The sequence below is a fragment of the Anopheles moucheti genome, chromosome X, assembly GCF_943734755.1.
Source record: "Anopheles moucheti chromosome X, idAnoMoucSN_F20_07, whole genome shotgun sequence".
NCBI lineage: Eukaryota > Metazoa > Arthropoda > Insecta > Diptera > Culicidae > Anopheles > Anopheles moucheti.
This window is the reverse complement of record NC_069142.1, coordinates 13,236,015-13,255,594: the sequence shown is the minus strand read 5'-3', so window position 1 is coordinate 13,255,594 and position 19,580 is coordinate 13,236,015. Positions and strand designations below refer to the sequence as shown.

The 19,580-nt window shown below is 42.2% G+C and overlaps 2 protein-coding genes across 2 annotated transcripts; one reads left to right on the top strand and one right to left on the bottom strand.

Moving 5' to 3' along the window:
* Positions 1-457: 457 nt before the first annotated feature.
* Positions 458-8,098, bottom strand: LOC128306445 (uncharacterized). The gene is made up of 9 exons (XM_053043964.1): positions 8,070-8,098; positions 6,824-7,522; positions 6,414-6,644; positions 5,199-5,366; positions 4,948-5,120; positions 4,742-4,829; positions 4,494-4,646; positions 4,103-4,411; positions 458-3,997 (listed from the first exon to the last, which is right to left on the bottom strand). The coding sequence occupies exons 2-9, from the start codon at positions 6,884-6,886 to the stop codon at positions 2,294-2,296; spliced, it is 2,889 nt and encodes a 962-aa protein (XP_052899924.1). The 5' UTR covers positions 6,887-7,522; positions 8,070-8,098; the 3' UTR covers positions 458-2,293.
* Positions 8,099-9,430: 1,332 nt separating this feature from the next.
* LOC128307277 (uncharacterized) lies at positions 9,431-10,251 on the top strand. The gene is made up of 3 exons (XM_053045039.1): positions 9,431-9,587; positions 9,839-10,057; positions 10,138-10,251. Exons 1-3 carry the CDS (start codon positions 9,431-9,433, stop codon positions 10,167-10,169), a joined length of 408 nt encoding a protein of 135 aa, XP_052900999.1. The 3' UTR covers positions 10,170-10,251.
* Positions 10,252-19,580: the final 9,329 nt, after the last annotated feature.

Here is a 19,580-nt window from a genome sequence, read left to right as displayed (position 1 = left end):
TGCATATTTGTTTAGTTTATCGTTTCATGGCATAGAATGGAGAGAATAAAGCATAGAATAGTATACATCATTATGGCGTGTTACAGATGGTTGGTTGATGTGTTTGGCTTGGTAAGCTTGGTCAAGCACAGGCGTACGGAATACTGGACAGTTTATAGTGTATATATGTGCGCATTATCGAACGTACGATGTGTGGAGTTCAAACGCAAGCAAGTAATGTACTGCGAAAGCATATCACGAACAGTAACAATTTCAAACGCAAACAGGTGTTCCTCTACGATAGAAAACCAATACGAAACAATCTATAACTGCAAGAACAAGACATACACACATACAGGTGACGGGAGAGACACACAGCAACGCAATAAATCGAATGGAAAAGAATCAATTTTGGGGTTTAAAACAATAAAATAAAACATAACTGCTCAGTTTGGTGACAATGTATTTGATATGTCCTTACTCGTAATGACTTATTGAATTGATCTATTCACTGATCGTGATCTAGGGTTTCTACTGCCAGTGCCTACTCTGACTGATCTTGCTGACAGTTTTTATTTTAAATCGTATTATGTATTTGAACTACTGACTGTTCTGACACCAACCAGTTCAATAAAACTGGTTGCCTCCCCTAATTTAATTTGACGCAGCAGTTATTCCAACAAACTACTTTCCAATAAACTGGTCATCCGCTCGCGTCGTGCTCTAAATTGGGCTTCTAATGAAAAGGTTTTAACATTGGGAACCCTCGCTAGTGTAAGAACATTTAAAAAGACACCGAATGGACCGATACGAGAATCCCTTTTGCATCCCTTCTCATCCTCACCCAAAAAAAAAAAAAACAATAAAAACCCCAAGCCCCACCCTTTACCCAGCACTATGTGAAATAAATAATTCATGCCCCATCACCCCCCTTTGGGGTTTATGCAGTCAGCCTATCTACGAAAGTAAGTTTAGTAGAAACAGATGCCGTGCACAACCAGATATTAATAACTATTAGTATTATAGTTGGTTATACTTTTGCCGCTAAGTACTATGGTACACTTTTCTTGTTTTCTTTTGTCCATTAAGTCAACATTTGGTTGCTTGTTAGAATGTTCGCTTTACGTACGCTGTGCGGGGAAAAAAACGAAAATCGAGCGGGCAGACTAAAACGTTTACACTATTTAAAAAAAAGCCTTAACCCTAAAGGAGAAAAAAAATGTTATATAAACATTGTGACTTTCAAACAGTTAAGTTAACCGATCGGTGACCAGAGATAAACTAAAACACAACAAATGTAAATATAACATAAAGGACGCTCTGCTTTAGATAGGTTTACGAAGTACGACATGTCGGACATTGTGGAAATTGTGATCCTTTAAAACATTGTTCGATTCATGCCGCACACGTTACAGTTGTGCGGCAGGTAGCAGTATTTAGTAAAGCTAATGAAAGCAATAACCAGTCGTCACTACAGCAATAAGAGATATCACATGCATGACTCTATTGCGAAGGTATAGCATTATAAATAAACATTGGGTTTTTTTTTGTGTGCAAATACTAGCAATTACATTAATGAAGAAATGTTAGAACAAATCCAAACAAAAGTGAAATGGTGGTGAAGTATCTACTTGGAATAGCATTCTACAGGGGGTCTAATAAAACATGTATCGGGACGAGTGAACAGTAGGGTAGTAGTGTTTACACCAGTAGTAGCGTTAGTAGCCTTAGTAGTATATAACGTTGTAATAGTACTGTTGGTGCTGCGTGCTAAAGTTTTGCAACCGTAACAAACACTGTCGATTAATACTAATGTACAGATTCCGCTCCGTTTCCTATCGCTTTGAGCGTTACAGTTCGAGTTTACATGGAGTTCGATTAAGTGCAAAGAAAGAGGTAGATGATTAGTACATAATTGTTTAGTGCCGGAGGAAGAGATTTAGTTCCTTTGATTACCGAAAAATTGCATTCCATCCGTGACGATTTGGGAACACACTCGACTTCAACTGGTTAGTGCTTGGAAATGTAAGGAGCAACACAACCACCTGTGCTTGTGCTTGTCCGAAATAAAAGTCCAAGAAATCTACATCAGACTACGTAAAAAGCCGGTATAAATACTTCATCCTATACCGTGAGCACAACTTCGTGCTGTTTTCACTTCGAGCTTTGTGGGCGAGTCCTCGGCAGGACACAGTAATGAGACCTCGTAATTTTTGTACGATCGTCAGAGAAAACATGTTTTGGGTAACAATCTGTTAAGAACAGATGTGTAATGATCTATCATCAGCATCGTCGCTCGTTACCTTCCCTTACTCTATAGTATCGTACACATCCCGCGACAACAGTTCACTATTACAGAGTCTCTACGCATTGCAATAGAGCTTGTTACGTTTGCCGCAGCATGTGCCGTCGATTGTGACTGTTCGTTGCGACAGTGGCTGTTGCAATGATTGCTATTAGCAGTTGATGGACGCATCCCTGGAAGGAGAGCCGCCGATGCGGTACTGTCGGATGGATCGGTTTCACTGCAGATCAGTGCCCGATCGGTGTCAGACAGGGGAGAGCCGTAACCGGCATCATTGCTACAGCCACCATCGCTGGCGATCGGCATGATGGAACACTTGGTGTGGGTTTGCTTGGTTGTGTCGGACAGCGAGAAACTGCGCGTCCATTCACCATACTGTTTGCGTCGTTCGTCCGCGAGCCGTTTTAGCTTTTCCAGGCGCGACTTTAGCTGTCGGGGCGATACGCCACCGATGCTACCGTCGTGACCGGTCGGAAGCCGAACATTGGCGGCCCGTTGCGCATCGCTGCCTGTAGCCGCTTGTACGTTTGCTGCACGCTGGGTGGTGGTTTTGCACGCGGTTTCCGATTTCAGTCCGTGCGAAACGGCGTCCGATGCGTGTTCGGTATCATTCGCTACCAGCGGTTGACATTCATCGCCGGTGGGAAACGATTTCGAGCCAGTGGTTTTTCCGCACGCCCGGCTCGAATCGTCCGAATCGCGGTTTGCATCGGTATGGCTTGTACTTTGCGACGCTTTGCTGCTGTCACTTGACTCTGGCAGGGGGGAATGAGACTCGGCACTCTCCGGTGTGTACGGTTCGAAGGGATGCAGCTGTCCGGTGCCGTTGCTGCCCTGCGACATCGAGTACGTGTTTAGGTAATGTGTGTCGATACGATTTACGATCACATCGTTGGCAAGCATCATCCGACGCGAGATAAGCGTTTTGCGGTGTTCGATCGGTTGATGTTTTATCATATTACGGCAGTTTGGGCAGATCGCGGCGGACGCACCGGCACCGACTTCATCTACATGCGGACCACCACCATTCAACTTTCCCGGTACGTGCGGCTGTTTCGTTTCAGCAACGTTCACATTTTTCGCATCATTCACATTGTTACAATATAGTGCGCACATGCATACGTTAAGGTTGCTGTCCGTATCGAACACGTTAATGCTGACCAGTGGATGCTGATACCGAAAGCATGCTTGCGAAAGTAATTCGAGTGGTGCCGCCTGATTGGGCTCTACCGTCTGCTCGTCCCGCATGAAATGTTGCTGGTTCGCTTGCCCAGCGGACGGTACGACCGGGTCAAGCCCGAGAAGGTTTTGCTCGTAGCACCGTTCGATGCGTGCGGCACAGTCGGCACAAGCGGACGGGTAGTGCAGCTGATGGTAGGCAAAACTATCAACATCGAGCGACGAGGCAAACGGAATGATGGTGGTGGCGCTAGTGCTTCTATCGCTATCGCTACACTGGGCTGCAGTGGAAGCCAGCTGACGGATAAGTTCCGCCTTCGGTGGCATTGTGCGCACTTCGGCTATGTTGCCATTATTACTACCATAACTACTAAGACTTACTACGATAGTGTTATTATTACTACTACTATCCATACTTGCACTGTTATTATAAATAGGGTGTTCAACACGCAGTTTTCTAGGCACATGCGTATCACAGGAGCAGTTATCTACAATACCTTGACTCGTCTTGATTCTAATGCTGAGATAAACCGGCTGTATCCAGCGTGTATGGCGATAGAGAAGGAAGAAAGAAATGAAAGTACAAAACAAATCAATCACAAACTCATTACTAATGCCGCAATTTACTATTGTACGCACCTTATGATCTCCCATACAGACATTTGCACCGATAATACCGTAGCTGACGGTGGGATGATCACTGGTGAGGCTGACCGGTTCATCACCCTGGTTACAATCTTCCCGTCGGTCGTCTGCTATTTCCTCGCAGATAAGTTTCCGGGCCGCAGGGCTTACCAGTATTCGATCGCACCACGCCGGACACCGTGTCGCCATATACGCACCCGGCTGGAACGGATCCTCCTCGTACGGGTACGACGGTGGGAAGGTGATGGGAAACTCGTACAGTATGCTTCGAAGTGATTCAAGCTCGCGATCAAACTGGCGCAGCTGGGTAAAGGACGGAACGATAAACAGTATAAGATAAATAAAAATCAATTGATTATAGCTCCCCGGCACTGCCACTAATTACCCAGATTTCTTTAAACGTGCTTTGGTCGCAGTGGAAAAACTCCTTTTTCCCCACGGTCAGAACGTTGGTGCCGGTTGCATCCCGATATTGAACCTTTGTACTGTCGTTTTTCGTATTCTGAACCCGATGCATTGTGAGATCTTCGGTAAGTTTCTAATAGCAGGGAACGTTTAACAGCAAACATGAACCTATTAGTAACAGCGAACAGCAGTAGGAAATTCGGGAAATGTCATAACACCAATACTAACCTTGATAACACCTTCCGTATCACAACGGAAGTTAAAATCACCAAAGACAAAGTATGGCACTGGTCGGTTAACTGTATCTTTATGAAATCTGCAAACAATGAAACATATGAAACAGCAAAAAGTCACATCAAAAATTGCATAATACGGATACTTCTCAGATAGATGCATTTTTAAGAGCTCAGTGCGACCAGGCAATTCCCACTTACCGCTCCAGTGTATGTACGAGTGCACGGCGTCTGCTCTTACAATACACGGATGGATATTCTTCACACGCTTCCAGGTTTGACGCATCGTGAAAGAGGTGAATGTTAACTAAATCAAACACGGTACCATTCAGGAACCAACGCGTACGTAGAAATCCTTTACGGGACCATTTGCACTGCAAGCGTAAATGAAAAGAGATGATTAAAAACATCCATCCCATAATTTTTCCCTCTAAATCTTAAATCGTACCAACCTCGGGAAAGAATTGTTGAGGAAATTTCGCCTTTTCTTTGGTAGCAACTGTTTCAATACTTCCCGTATGTATACTTTTACCCTCGACGGAATCCCACTCGTGCGTGAGAAAGTTCCACATCAGCACGTGATTGACCGTGCTCTGGACGAAGTATAAATTACCGAGGGCCTATAACCGAATGATATTAAATAATTAAAAATCATTTGAAAGAATCTTATTGAGGTAAATGCATAAAGTAATTGCCGTAATTACTTGGTTTTACTGCTAGAGTACTGCTGTTAGTTAATTTATTCGCTAATAAACAATTAAACATATTAACAATGTAGTTATATCAAGTCTAAATACATATTGGCTATTGTTTTGATGGAAAGATTCACGAATTTAAGTTAATCGAGGTGAATTCAAAGTCAAAGAGGCTAACAAAGTCGTTAAAAACCAGAGTTATTGCATAGTTAGTGCGACCCCTGGATATTCTTAGGTATAGGCCCTAGCTAGGGTAATTTTTGGAGCGTATATTTTTATTTAATCTGTTTTGATAAAAATATATGAGTTTCCAATAACGTCAATACACCATGGTAAATTTGACGCCAAATCGATAACGCTATTTCTGGAGGATTGTCTATATCGCTATTAGTGTAACGAAGTTTGGCGCCTACCAGATTTTTTCTCCTCCTCCACCTTTACACAACCTGCCCATTCTTCCCGTTTGTCCCAACAACATGGGCTTTACCTTTCCGTCGTGGAACCCACTTCGTGTAAGATATCTAAAAATATACAATCTTCTCGGTACATCGATTGCCATTCATATGTAGGGCTTCGTTTGAGCGCATGTTGCGCTAGTAAGGGGAAAAAAAGCAACGATACAGGTCAGTTGTTCAACAGGCATATTTGAAAGCGTATGCGTAAGAAATATGTTACAGAAACGAAACGAGGAACGGGGGGAGTTAGTCGTCTTCCCGTTTGGTTCGCTTGTTTTAAGCTTCTTTGCTTTAAACTAATTGCCTCTTCTTAGCGAATAACGAATTTGCGACACAAAAGCTAACAGACCAAGAAGTCATATTTTTGCACTGATTGGGTTTCCTTTAGCGCTTCCTGAAGGTATCGTATAATGGCGCTACATTGTAACCTAAAGTACTGCAATAACAGGTGTATATTGCTTGCACCAGCTGCACTGATTTATTTATGTAAGATGTAGCTATTAACTATATCACATACCGTAAAATGTTCCGCCGAATTGTAGTCTTCATCCAAATATACCCGAATACGATTGTAGTCACGCAGCTCTTCCGATTCGCAGAGCTGTTTGATGAATTCTTGCACATATTCCATGGATTTTTCGTACGTTTTACCACCTACCTCCTGCAGATGGAGGGCGATAAATGCTGGTTGTCGTGCAGCAATGTGTTCGAGAAATTCTTTGATCCAAATGTGCAGAAGATTTGAGGGCTGCATATGGAAAGGGTTAACGAAATTTTGAGAGAGATGGGAGAAGACGAACAAATCAAACTATTAATAATCTGATTTTATGCATTCTGTACAACGATTTTGACACCGGCAGCTCTATATTTCATGTAATGAAACAGTGTGGTTTTTAGTGTCGTGACCATATATCAGATACTACTTACATCTTCGAACACGCTTCCCACGTTAGCGGTTATAAGCAGAATGGGCAATGATTCATTTTCCATTGTGTCCGCGGTTAACAATCGAACTCACGAGTAGTAAAGAAGCTGTTGTATCCGGGTTGAAGAAAGTTACCAAAGCAATGTTTGCTTTCCAGTTGCTTGACGCTTTACCAGTTGCGCCGTATCGATATGTGATGAAAATTATTCATTAAAGGGTGTTTTCCTGCCGATCGTAAGTGGGTTGAGATTTCTTCGTTTCGAGATTAGTGTTTAAGTTTGTTTCGGGCGTTTCAAGCTGGGCTGCTAATATTCGATAGGGTTCGAGTGCCTTTTTAAGATACCCAGCCTTAATTTCGGTCACAGTACAGCATTGCAGACAGCTAAGGTGTAGATTCACAGTTTTTTTTCCTTGCGGGGCGGCAATATCCAGTACCAAGTAGTAAGTTACAACATTAGCGTTCGGTATTCGGTCGTCCACAGATATTTCACAACTGTCTGTACGGTACCGCTACGGTTGCTCACATTATCGGAAGTCAGCCGACCAGTTGAGATTTGTTTGTTTGTTGAACCAATGCAAGCAAGAACTGTCATATTTTCTTCGGGCTTGATTATTAGCTTTGGTTCGCAGACGGTTGCCTCGGTCGCAAACGGTACATAAGATAGGTTAGCAGCAGCTCGGTACACTCTGGACCAGGGGGCCTACAGTAAAGATACGATCGATAAGTACATGATGCTGCGATGATATCCCAAAAAAAAACCCCCAACGTGTACAAATCCAACAGTGACTACAATGTGCGGGGAGCAGTTAAAAAAAAGTTCCTTAGAAACAAAAGTAGAGCATGTGTGACTGTGCGCACAAAATGAGGAGTGGTGTTCAAACAAACGAGGGCTGGACCCAAACAAAGTTAGACCTAATCGTGTCCGGCAATCTGGTTTGTTGCGGAACGGTGGTACGACTTTGTTGACGCCGTTCGTCCTGCAGAAATAGCGCCTAGCAGAGTTTGATAGTTGAGTCACTGTTGGAAAACTGGGGTGACTTTTGTTGCTGACAGTGTCGTTTATAGAAGCGGAAAAATGTACAATGTTGCTCATACGTAATCACAGTAACGCCTTCAACACCATTCTTACTGCACGCACAACTTTACTTTCGTCACGGCAATGAGATAAGCGGTTACATGGTAATTTGGATGGTTTTTGGCGAAATAGCAATGGTTGAAATGTTGGGTGAATCGTACACTGAACTAACCGCACTTCACTCCTCCTTGTTGCCTTCACGGAGCGTCACAAACAATTGATGCCTTTTGCACTCAACGTGCACGCAGCGAAGGTTGCCACATTCCGTCTGTTTTGACAGCTAGCAAATCCCGCCCATACTGTCAAATTTGAATGCAATGTGCTTTACGGTAACCGCAACCGTTTGCTTTGGCCAGAATATGCGAAAACGAAAAAATTAATGGCCCACGTTTCATTTATGATTTCGTTGTAAGCATAACTTATAATATAACATATAACTTTGGACCAAATGTGTTGTTTATCTAGCTAAAAGGTAATGAAAACAATACGTTCATGTAATAATTTGTTGCAGTAAAAGTAATAATTTGATAAGTAAACTATAATGAATTGCAGGCAATTGGTCATAAATGAAAAGTTTTGCAAAAGAATATGTTGTAAGGCATGCTTTCTGTTGATCCAATCTGTCAAAAAACGTTTCATGGTGGAGTTGTCTCCAATTCCGCGTATTTCATATTTCTGTTTGAATGCGTACGGATGTATGCACAATTGTGCACACCAATATTTAATTCAAAAGCCTTCGTCAACGCTCATTTGAATTGAGAATAGCTTACGGTGTGTTTTAGGATCTACACGATTCATTAAACGTAAGTGTTGAGATGTGTTTAATGTGTTTAATTTAATGGATATCCGTATTAAATCCTAGTTATATATTCTTTTACACTATGAAGAGTGGGTAACTAAGTACCATTTTGCTAAATACTTTAAAATTGCTGACCAATTATTTGTTTGCGATTTAGAGCTATTATTGCTAATGTTTTAAATCAAGAACTTTTCGATACAGCAGCAATACTATTCAAATAATGCAAACATTAATCATTGCATTTTTATAATCTTCTTTCAAATTGATTTATACCTATCTTACTGTTTTATTGGGCGGGTATTTACGATCAGCACATGGTAATATTTTATCACCGTGAATATAATTTCTTTTTATGAGCATCTGACGTCATTCCTCACGCCTGTCCAGCCAGTGCACGTTCACCCAGTGAGTGTTTTTTTTTGCCTTTTATTATTCAATCGGACAGTGTACAGTGCACCTGGCGCGAACCAATCCGCTGAAATTTCACGCACAGGTGTATTTTCAAACGGAACGCACAACAGCAGACGAAGTCATCGCCACCAGGTGCCAGTGGCTTAGGTTGCATCTGTGCGTACAGAAGTGAGAGTTTTGGTTTCTCTGGCGTGGAATTGTTCGCGAAGTTTGTGCGGTGTCAGTTATACAGGTGTCTCTTGGAAAGATACAATTTGTCGAAGTTGCTGTTGGTTGTTTAAAGGAACAAATTGAGTAAACCATAACAAGATAAGCGTGCTAAAATGCTACCAATCAGGAATATTGTTTCGGTCTCCGTGTGCAAATATTTCTTTATCACACTAAGCGTAAGTTGCTTGTTGCAAGTGTCCTTGCTGGTAGGCTCTAGTGAAGGAACTTCCATGTATTATAAGAAAGTACAGGGAGAAAAGTACGAACCAGGTATGACCGGGATTGGTGAAGTGTTGTGATAATTAGACACATTGCTTATCTAACAGGGCTGCTAAATTTAATAATTTTAACCGAAAATAAAACAACCCCTAAAACATTTAACAAAAGAAATTACTCATCGCTTTCCAAATGTGTTCACCGTTCAAACAGCTTGAGTAGGAGTATGGATCGCCAACAAAGCTTAGGCATGTCGTTCGTTTCATCTTGTTTCTTTCTATACTTTTCCCCACCCCGTCAAACAGACTGGGTGCCAGTATCCTCCACGGTGATACCATTGGTTGAGCGCGTCGTCAGCGTGGGTGCGCGTACGAAATCTTCGCACGGAGGTGATGGTAACGACGGTACGGAAGGTATACTCCGGGCGGACGAAACCTACAAACGTGCTTACGTGAAGCACATCAGCAAATTCACGAAAATTGGCACTGCAGGAGCAGATATTCAACCAGGAACACTTATTACCGGTAGGAAAGACATGCTGTGGAGAGTACATTCATTGCATATCGGTGACATGTTGACATCTCTTTTATTATGCTCCCGATAGGTAAAGCTGCATCATCAACTGCAAAAGATTAGGAAGTTCACGAAGAGATCGGTGCAAGGATTCAGCTGCAGTGTGAGATTTCACTAAAAAGTCCGATTCGCTAACTAAGCTAACATGTTAAAATTGTTCTGTTGGTTGTTAACTTACCTTAAGATTGGTATTAATAAATATAAACATCGTTGAGTATTCACTAAAATACGAATAAACGTGTTACTACTTAAGTTCACATACAATTACCTTTAAAATGGAATTAAATCATCACACAATGAGGTAGAAGGTAAATATTTGCCAGCTAGTGTTATTGCACAGTAGCAGCAACCGTATTGCTGTGGCGTTATCAACCATCGCGTACAATAAAAATTGCCCTCAACACCACAACACATTAAACGAGAGGGGAAAAAACATGGGCTGAAAATCGATATACATCTTGTAATATTTCGTACATGGTGATGATGATTTCATCCTGAGATTCTCTCTGTTTCTCCGAGGGGGAAAAATAAATAAAAAGTGTCGGGCCAACAAAAAAAATGTCCGCTCGTTCAAACTGTTGCTGCTGGATGTTTATTTGTACGAGGGACCAGTAATAGAGTTATTTGCCCGTTGGTGCAAGAAAGAGGACGAACCGTCATCACTTCACCATCGTGATCGTGCAGCAATACTTTGTTTATTTCCTTCCGACACAACAGCCACGTGCCCGGTTGTGATTGAACGTACGTCTGCGATAATGTTGCGACAGATTCGTAACGCGAGGGATTCATCTGAATCAACCCTCGGCGCGCGTTATGGGCACGCGTATCAGATTGATACCAACTTAACCCTTACTTCCCGGGAGCAAAATCTTCCCTTTTTAGCGGAAGGTGGTATGAACATCCTAATTATTGAGATTCTATTTTACATCGTTATAGATTGTTTATATCACATGGCCATATTGATGACATATTTTAATTTATTATCGTTTCAGGAGTAGGTTAAGTTGTATGCAAAGGAAATAAAAAGATCGATATTTTATGGATGCTATTGAGTTTGTAACTAGTATTTGTAAAAGTATAGGGTAAAATATAATACTAAAGGAAGTTAATTTTTCCTCTCAAGGAAGATCACTTTGGAATATATTTTACTTCAAAAATGTTTAGGCCCAATATGCTGAGGATTTAAAGAAAAACCTATAGCGACTAAGCTGGCACAATATAGAACTTACATAGTTCTAGTACTAGCATACACCTCTGAGATTTGGACTTTATCTGAAGCTGGCGAAACCTGTTTAGAACGGAAGATACTCAGAAGGATCCTTGGGTTTTTGCGATGGATGAGCTTACTATAGAACAGTGAATTAGCCTGTAAAGTCCTTTTAGCTCGTCCACATGGCCAGTGAAAGCGTAATAGGTCTAGAATTCTCAAATTTCCGTCTAAAAGGTCGTGATAATCGGTCGGAAGTGGTTTAGAAGACTCCTGCAACAGGACAAGACCGCAAAGCGATTTTGGCGCCTAAATATATGCAATCGATAGAAATTGGCTATTTCCTAGATCAATCCCCAGTTCACAGGATTGACTCCAAGTTTGGGAAGATAAAGTCAAAGAAAACCAGAAATGGCAGTGCCTCCCAAGACGAAGAGATTTTTCTGGAAAAATCCATTGGTGGGTGAGAGATATGATTGAAATATTCGATGTATACACCACTTAGAATATGTAGTTTTTAATGTGGGAAAATATAATTTTCTTCTTCAAAAACATTTAACAAAAAGTGGCTGAAAAAAAAGCTGTTTAAAATAACATCTACTGTGGTACCACTGTCTTACAATATATTACTTTTTTCGTCGTAATTTTGTCGTCTAGAAGTATGCAATCGGTAAGCAAATACTAATTTAATACCTTATTCTAACGGGTTTTACGATCCCAGCAAGACAAAGCGAATAAAGAAAATGCCTTGCATACTTTCAGGAGGATATGCAAAGATGCAAACCAGCAGATGGAAGCTGTCGGAAGTGATCCACTTACAACCAATTTTTGCATTCACCAGGCCGACCGGTCAGTGTACAAACGACTTTCCACGCTACTGCAAAAGCGAACACCACAAACCGGAATCGTGGGGAAAGTCGACAACCTTACTGTGTCGCTCGCCACAGAATAAAATGCTACAAGTTGAAGGAATAGAAGTATTTGATGAATGTAATTGAAAAATGAAGCTTCCTGTTTGTGAATATAATACAAACAATTTCGAATCCTATTCCGAAGATATTGCTATTAATTAGAGATGACATTATTGCAGCATTTGTCAAATGTGTCGAACCCGGAGAGGAGGCAATGTATTAGACATTATTATTTATTATTATGAAACTAATTTTACGAAATAATTAATATGAAAAGAGCATCAATAAGTACACACATGTAGAAAGAGTTGGTGAAGTTCTTTAATAAATAAAAATGAAATGTATATGAAACAGAGGCTTACACCTTTGCCGCGCTAGCGCTTTTATGTTGCAGCTTCACGTACACCAAAGCTTTTGCGTTGATCGTGACGAGTGGTGTATACGCACACCACTGCACAACATTCCAGCGGGCGACTGCGGTGTTGAACGCAGCCATCGAAACACACACGCTCAGACGCCCGAAGAAACTTGAGCTTGTCGATCGCGTCGCGTACGTGCGTCGTTGCTGTCCCGTTTCGGTGCGAAAGTTTCTGCTGGTGTGTGTTGCCTATTGGTGTGTGCTACCAGTGTTGGAAGTGCTATTGCTATTGTGTATTTACATTTAAACAATACAGTGCGACAATCAATCAATCGTACAGCATCAATCAAGCTGCCTCAAACGCGTCGTCAAGCCGAAACTTCCGCAATGGCAGTGAAAGCGGCATCGAATGGTAGTCGCAACGGTGCAAGAAAGAAACACTAGAGCCAACTCCGTGGCCACAACGGGCGACTCTCGTGACACGTCACTGCTGGCGGTGGGTGTAAGGGTGTGTTTGTATGCGTGTGTGTGGTTCGTACTGTTGCCGTTGGGAAGGTAACGGCAGGTAGTAACACCCGTAGGTGAGGATCGTCTCCGATACGGTGAAGACGATACGGAATAAGGGCAAGAAGTGGTCGTCACGGCGATAGAGGCGGTGACCCTGCGCGCATTGCACGGAAGCACGACCGTCCGGTGATCGCTAGTTGTGTGTTGTGCCCGTCCTGGCCTTGTTCGCATCCGGGCGGTCGGTATGTCGGTAGCCGCAAGGCCACTCGCCACTTACATTAACGCTGCCCATCAGCCCTGTGTCAACGGTGTGTACTTTAGCGAACCTGTTCCCCGTACCACACTGCGAGACACTGCTGGACAAAGCGGGTTCTTCCGTGCATTCCTCAATCAAATCCGAAGATGCGAGCATGAGATGCGAATAGAAAACGCGAAGTGCGTGCGTGCGAGAAAGCGAGCGCACACAAAACGGACGGTCCACCAACAGGTGAAGTGCGTTCCGCGAAGGATGATCAATTCAATGCGTCGGCAATCCACCCCCTTCTGAGATGCAAGTGCGCCGTCGACGTGTTTGTGACAAATTGTTGACCAAAAACGCACGTCTGCCGTTACCCGAAAAAGAAAAACAAACAAACAAAATATCCATAAACATTCCATCGCAAACAGCGAGCAACAGGAAAGTGTGACCCAAGCATCACCGAATATCTACGTGTGCGTGAGCCAGTGGGCCTTTTGTTGCTACGTGACGATATAGTGTTGAAATGGAAAGCGAGAGATGCTGATGGAAGGCAAACGGGCAATGCGTTGAAATGTGAAATCCATCTCGGCCTCATCAACCAGCATCTCGGCCACTGAAAAGTTGTCGCTCACTATGCGAAGAAGGGAAAGAAGAGAAAATCCAATAACAACAAAAACGAGTGTGCGTATGTGTGTGTGGTTGGGTTGTGTGGTGTGGAAAGGAAACGCGCAAAAAGTCATAAAATCAGGGGCATATAGATGATCCTCAGCTACCAGCCAATGCCTATACCTGCCCGGTCACAATCAACCGTCGTAAAACGTCAAATCTGCCATCTATCAAAACTCGCGACAACTTGAACGCTGCTTGTTGTAGCTCGCAGTGCGTCACCGAAGACGATGTTTACTGCGGGTCATCACACAGCTCCAGAAGCGTAAGTAGTTGTAGGAGTTGTAGGTTTATTTAATGACTCTTTATTCTCTAATGATAATTTAGCGATTGGAACTACACTAATGACCGGTTTAGAAGTGAGAACTCTAACAAAACTAACAGGAAATATGAACCTCAACTTGTTCCTGATCTTTGCTAACCTAGCTGAAGTTAAATATACCTCAGAAGTAGCCAGCACAAACGATTCATTCTCATTAAGATAAACACCCGTCTACGTTATATACTTTTTGCTGATAATACACGTCGATATATCTGTAAAATTTATGTTGAAAGGCTAAATAATTCAATTTCCTTGTTTGACCTTCGATGCTGCAACTTCACTACGATTGACGATGCGACAGAGCTTTTCAACTTTTTTAAGCGTTGTACTATAAATACTTGAGTTAATGTCTTATCTAAATTAGTAAAACGATCTACTGAGATATATGACTCTTAGACATTTGTGTATGTATTACCATACACCTCGGATGGAATAGATTTGTAATAGTTTGAGGTGTTCTTGGGTCACCTTGAACTATAAAATACAAATGTGTATTTTAAAACAAATAGCTCATCTGATTTAGTGATATCCAGAAAAATTCTTCAACTCCTTGGCATTTGAATCTTTATTCTTCGGAGTTTTTCGTTCTTTGGTCTAATGCCTAATAATGGCTAAGAACCATTACTAACTAGTCGGTTCTTGAATTAGGGGGAATCTATACGGACTATGCTATTTAAGAGATTTATCAGTTTTTCCACAAACTTTTGCTGAGTGATAGGATAAACATTTGATAAATAGAATTATTCATTGAACGTGCACTCTTTTAAAATGCATCGTGAAGATGTGCCGATATGGATAAATATTTTCTATTCAATTTTAAGCGTTCATACCATCATCTTAAGTATTATGCATAACGAGTAAATCCCAATGCTTCGAAAATACCCCTTTCAACGCGTAAAATCTCACGTAACAGCAGCATTCGGTGGATGTAACACTTATTTTTGCTGCTCAGTACCAAAAGCGAAACATTGAAGATACTTTGGACTAATATGTACAGGACTTCCTCAGTTCCATGTCAGCAGCTAGTAAACTTGGGACGGTATTCAAGAATTTATAGTTGAAAATTGAAAATATTAACGTGCAGAACGCATCTCATGGGTGGCACATGCTCAGAAAAACATATAAAGTTACATATAAAGTCAGGAAAAAATATCTTATGAAATATATAGAGTGAAAAATCCTCAATCAACCAATTCATTCCCGACATTCTGAAGGCCCTTTTAACTATTTTATGCACGCCTTTTGCACACATGGCACTGATGAAATTTCGGAAATTCGGTAAACATGTCTTTCTTTCGTTGTTTTCCCGTGCTATTTAAGATCCATCAAAAGAACCATGTTCCTGCAATTGATGAAACAATTTTTCTGATTACATATACAGGCAGTCCCTGAGATACGCGGTTTTTGGAAATTTGGCAGCTGAGCTAGTTTAAAGCACGAAATCTAAGCAAAAAGTTGAAAAATTGGTCGAAAGTACTGTTCTGTGTCATATAAAACATTTGTTTTTAATTTATTTTAGTGCACTCTTTTCCTCTTTAGGTAATTATTACCTGATTCATTGAATAATTTAAGTGCAGAGAAGGGAGTCAACTTTGAAGCATAAAGGAAATTGCACCAGGATTCGAGATACGCGGATTTTTCCCGGGTTTTAGTGGTCCACTGTAATAGCGCATCTCGGGGACTGCCTGTAATATCCCCTACTGAATATTACTTAATTTTCATTGAATTTGGTTTTTTGTTTGGCCGAAAAAAAGGACGACGAACATGATTCTGCTTTGCCAAACACTCAAACAATTTTCTTACGTAAACCCATAAACCACACCAAGAACATTTCGTACGATTTTATTCTCCTTGCACACCGGAACGTAATGTATCATTAACTGTCTTCCAATGGACATGCTGGTGGTGCTAAAAATGGGAGTGAAAATGTTACAAGCACAGTCGAATTTTCCGGTCGCCTTCGAGCAGAAAAACGGTTCACGGCTTCCTGTTGATGCGCTCGGGAAGGAAAATATGTTGCTTCTAGAAGTAAAATTCCGGAAGCTGTCTACGGACGATTAGTTATCGCACACAAAACATTATCCAGAAGCGAGTGGAGCTACATTAAGAACGCTTTAAGAAGGAAAACCCCTCGGAAAAGGTGTCCCCCGCTAGAAGGATAAACAGTGAACACGTAGTGGAATAAATGCAGTACACAAATGAATTAAGCCACTATGACACGAGAAGCGACTTTTCGCTTCCCAACTGTTTTGAAATGATAAAATGAAACTCCTTTTTGGCGATAGTCAAACACGCGTGTGTGAGAGAAAAAAAAACAGCCACAACTAAATGCTAAAATCCGCCAGACAGAAGCAGCGCTGCTGGGACAGGTGGTCGTTTTTCCCCGGGAATGGTCGACGATGATGCGACGATTTTCCTGGATTAGTTCCGTACGAGTAGGCACGGTCGGCTATGCGCAGTCGCGAGCGAGACGCACCGAGGCGTGATCAATTTATCGATTTTTACGTGAGCCTTCTTCTCTCTTTATGTGTGTGTGTGTTGCTTTTATGGATGTGTGTGTGTGCGAGTGTGTTTCAAAAGGGGCAAAAGCAGTCGCAAAACTGTGTGCATTGCTAATAATATCCAAGTTTGTGGTAGATTTGCTATTGGCTATTTGTTTGTTGTTTGTTGGCCTTTTCCCTAAACTTTATTGCCCTCGCTGCGCCCGGAAGGAACATTCCTGCACCGGACAACCGAGGCAGTCGCGAACCGTCAATGATCGCACGCGGAGCGGGTCCCTGCAGCTTCTGGCTGTCAAGCGATGCGCCGTTTGACACCCGAAACATATCAACAAATCGGTCCGGTCCGGTTTTTTTTTGTTTGTCGTTCCGTTGTTCTGCAACGGTGTCGTTATTCATCCTTGCAGCGTTCGTTTTGCTGCAGTTGTGTTCATTTCGGTGGGACATTTCATTCCCGTTCGTACCATCGCGGTGTGTGTTGCCTCATTTCGCTAGTGTGTGTTTAAGTGCATCCACGCAAAGGAGTAACGATAAATACGCAAGTAAAGGCTGAAACAGAAGCTCATCGTTTGGTGATCGAACGAGCGAAGCCTTGTGTTGATTTTGCAGAAGTTGATTCAATTATTGTGATTGTACTTTGACAGAACGTCCTCTTTTATTTGTATTAAATTAATGATTGTATTTTTTCAAGCTGTGCATTAATAATTTTACGGACGCAATGCGTAATTTACAATCGAAAACAAAACTACTGTGCGTGCACAACGACAAAACCGTCAGCCATTTCGAGCCGCGCGATTACTTCCAGCCGAGAAGGCTTCACCGTTCGCTTCACTGACTGCCATAGCTGCCGACACTCGCGTCACGCATGAATGGCGGCCGTCCTTCCATGTTCATGCCGTTCATCCCCCTCGGTGTTGTGCAAAGAACGCTTCCCCGAACGAGTCAGGGACAGATTTCGAGACGCTCGCCAGCAGTGCCACTTTGCAAAACTTACCGAACCAGGTTCGCCTGGTTGTGGATTGTGGAGTTTTGTAATTAGTCGCGCTATAATAATGTGCGTGCGTGTATGTGTGTGTGTGTGTGTGTGTGTGGATTGGGTGAAGAACGTTCGAAAAACGCCGATCGGTTCGGAAATACGGCTGCTGGCCCGAACAGGGAACCCGTTCAATGATCTCTCGACGCACTGCACCGACCCCTTGCGTTGCTAACTGAAAGGGATGCTGCGAGATCTGCAAAGCGCTATGCATCGATGACATTTCCTTTTATTTCCACCCTGCTGTGGGTGAATTTCCCCCATGCGGCAACTTCATTGCTGGGTGCTGTCCGTACGCCGTGAAGGGTGCCCGAATCTCTTAAATCTCTCGTCACTCCTAGCGCACTCGGGAATTGTGGCGTAATTGAAAAAAAGTTCATCATCCCCTGCCTGTCCCGAGTGCCTTTCCATATCAACCCCGATCTTTACCGCTTCATTCATCACGAAGGGATGAAGTGGTCCCAGCATCTACCCAGGGTGGAGAGGGAGGTCCCGGTGGGGTGTGTAATTGAGATGACGACAGGGCAATTGTGGGAACAATGGAACCGCCCTAAACTCGCACAATAATTTGCCGATCGCATCGCACACGGTGGTACGGACACCAAGGGCAGTGCAGGGGATGCAGTGGACGGCAACATATATCCTGACACAAACGGATGTTGCGTTGCCGGAAATTAGAACTGGGATTGATGCGTTGCAAGAAATTGTTGGGTTTTTTTTCTGTTTCTTCCCCCCCTATTGTAGGCTAACTAAATCTCAACATACAGTCGGATGCAACAAAAAGGCGCATAGTGTAAATCGTCATCCTTTTGTGTCATTGTTTTAGTTTCTTATTTCGTTTTTTTTTTGGTACAAGTTGCTTTTTGTGACCTTAATAACTTGCGGGTATGTGACAGTTTCGTACGGTAGTTGGGAAAGGGGAATAGTCGATGTAGGTCAGGTGTAGGATATTTTTTTCTCATTTTATTTAAAATTTATTTTATATGAAAACAGTGTAAGTGGGGCGGCCCGGTGGCATGATGGTAGCGGAGCCGGTCTTCACACGAATGGACCGGACCAAAATCCCATTCGGACCAATCCACCGTAGTAAGGACTGACTATTCTGCTACGTGGTAAAATAAGTCGATACGGCCAGGCCGTTCTAACGAAACAAAAAAAAAACAGTGTAAGTTAAGCTGTTTTCATTAGGATGTTTATTTTCAATAATTTTAAATTATTTAAATTAATTCCAATAATAGCCACAATGCTTTCACAACTGCCAATACTTATCCATTGTGGAGTTTTCAAATCGCCATGCTAAAGTGTATGGTACACTAAATATTGAAGGAAAATTAATTGATGTTATTCAACTTTAACGATACGAACTCTATGACGTTCGTCAAGTAGCAGGTTGTTGACAGAGGTGCTAAGCCTTTACCTATCGCAGTAGATCAAGGAGTGGCCTAATATAAGCCTAAATATAATCCTTTGCTGTATTGTGCTTGTTGAATCTTTTTAGAAGAGTAATTCATACGAATCTTTAGTAAGGAGTCCTTTTCGTCATATTTCCCATGAATCCCCATGATGGTACACGTGGTATAATTATAGGTGGAGGTCATAAATCTAGCATGATTTATGAATCTCATAGCAATCTTATATGTTCATTGATAAAGCACAATGATTCACTCAGATTCACCCAACACTTGTTAAATATTTTGACAGTTAGAATACTAAACTAAGCTTATGATAAATACT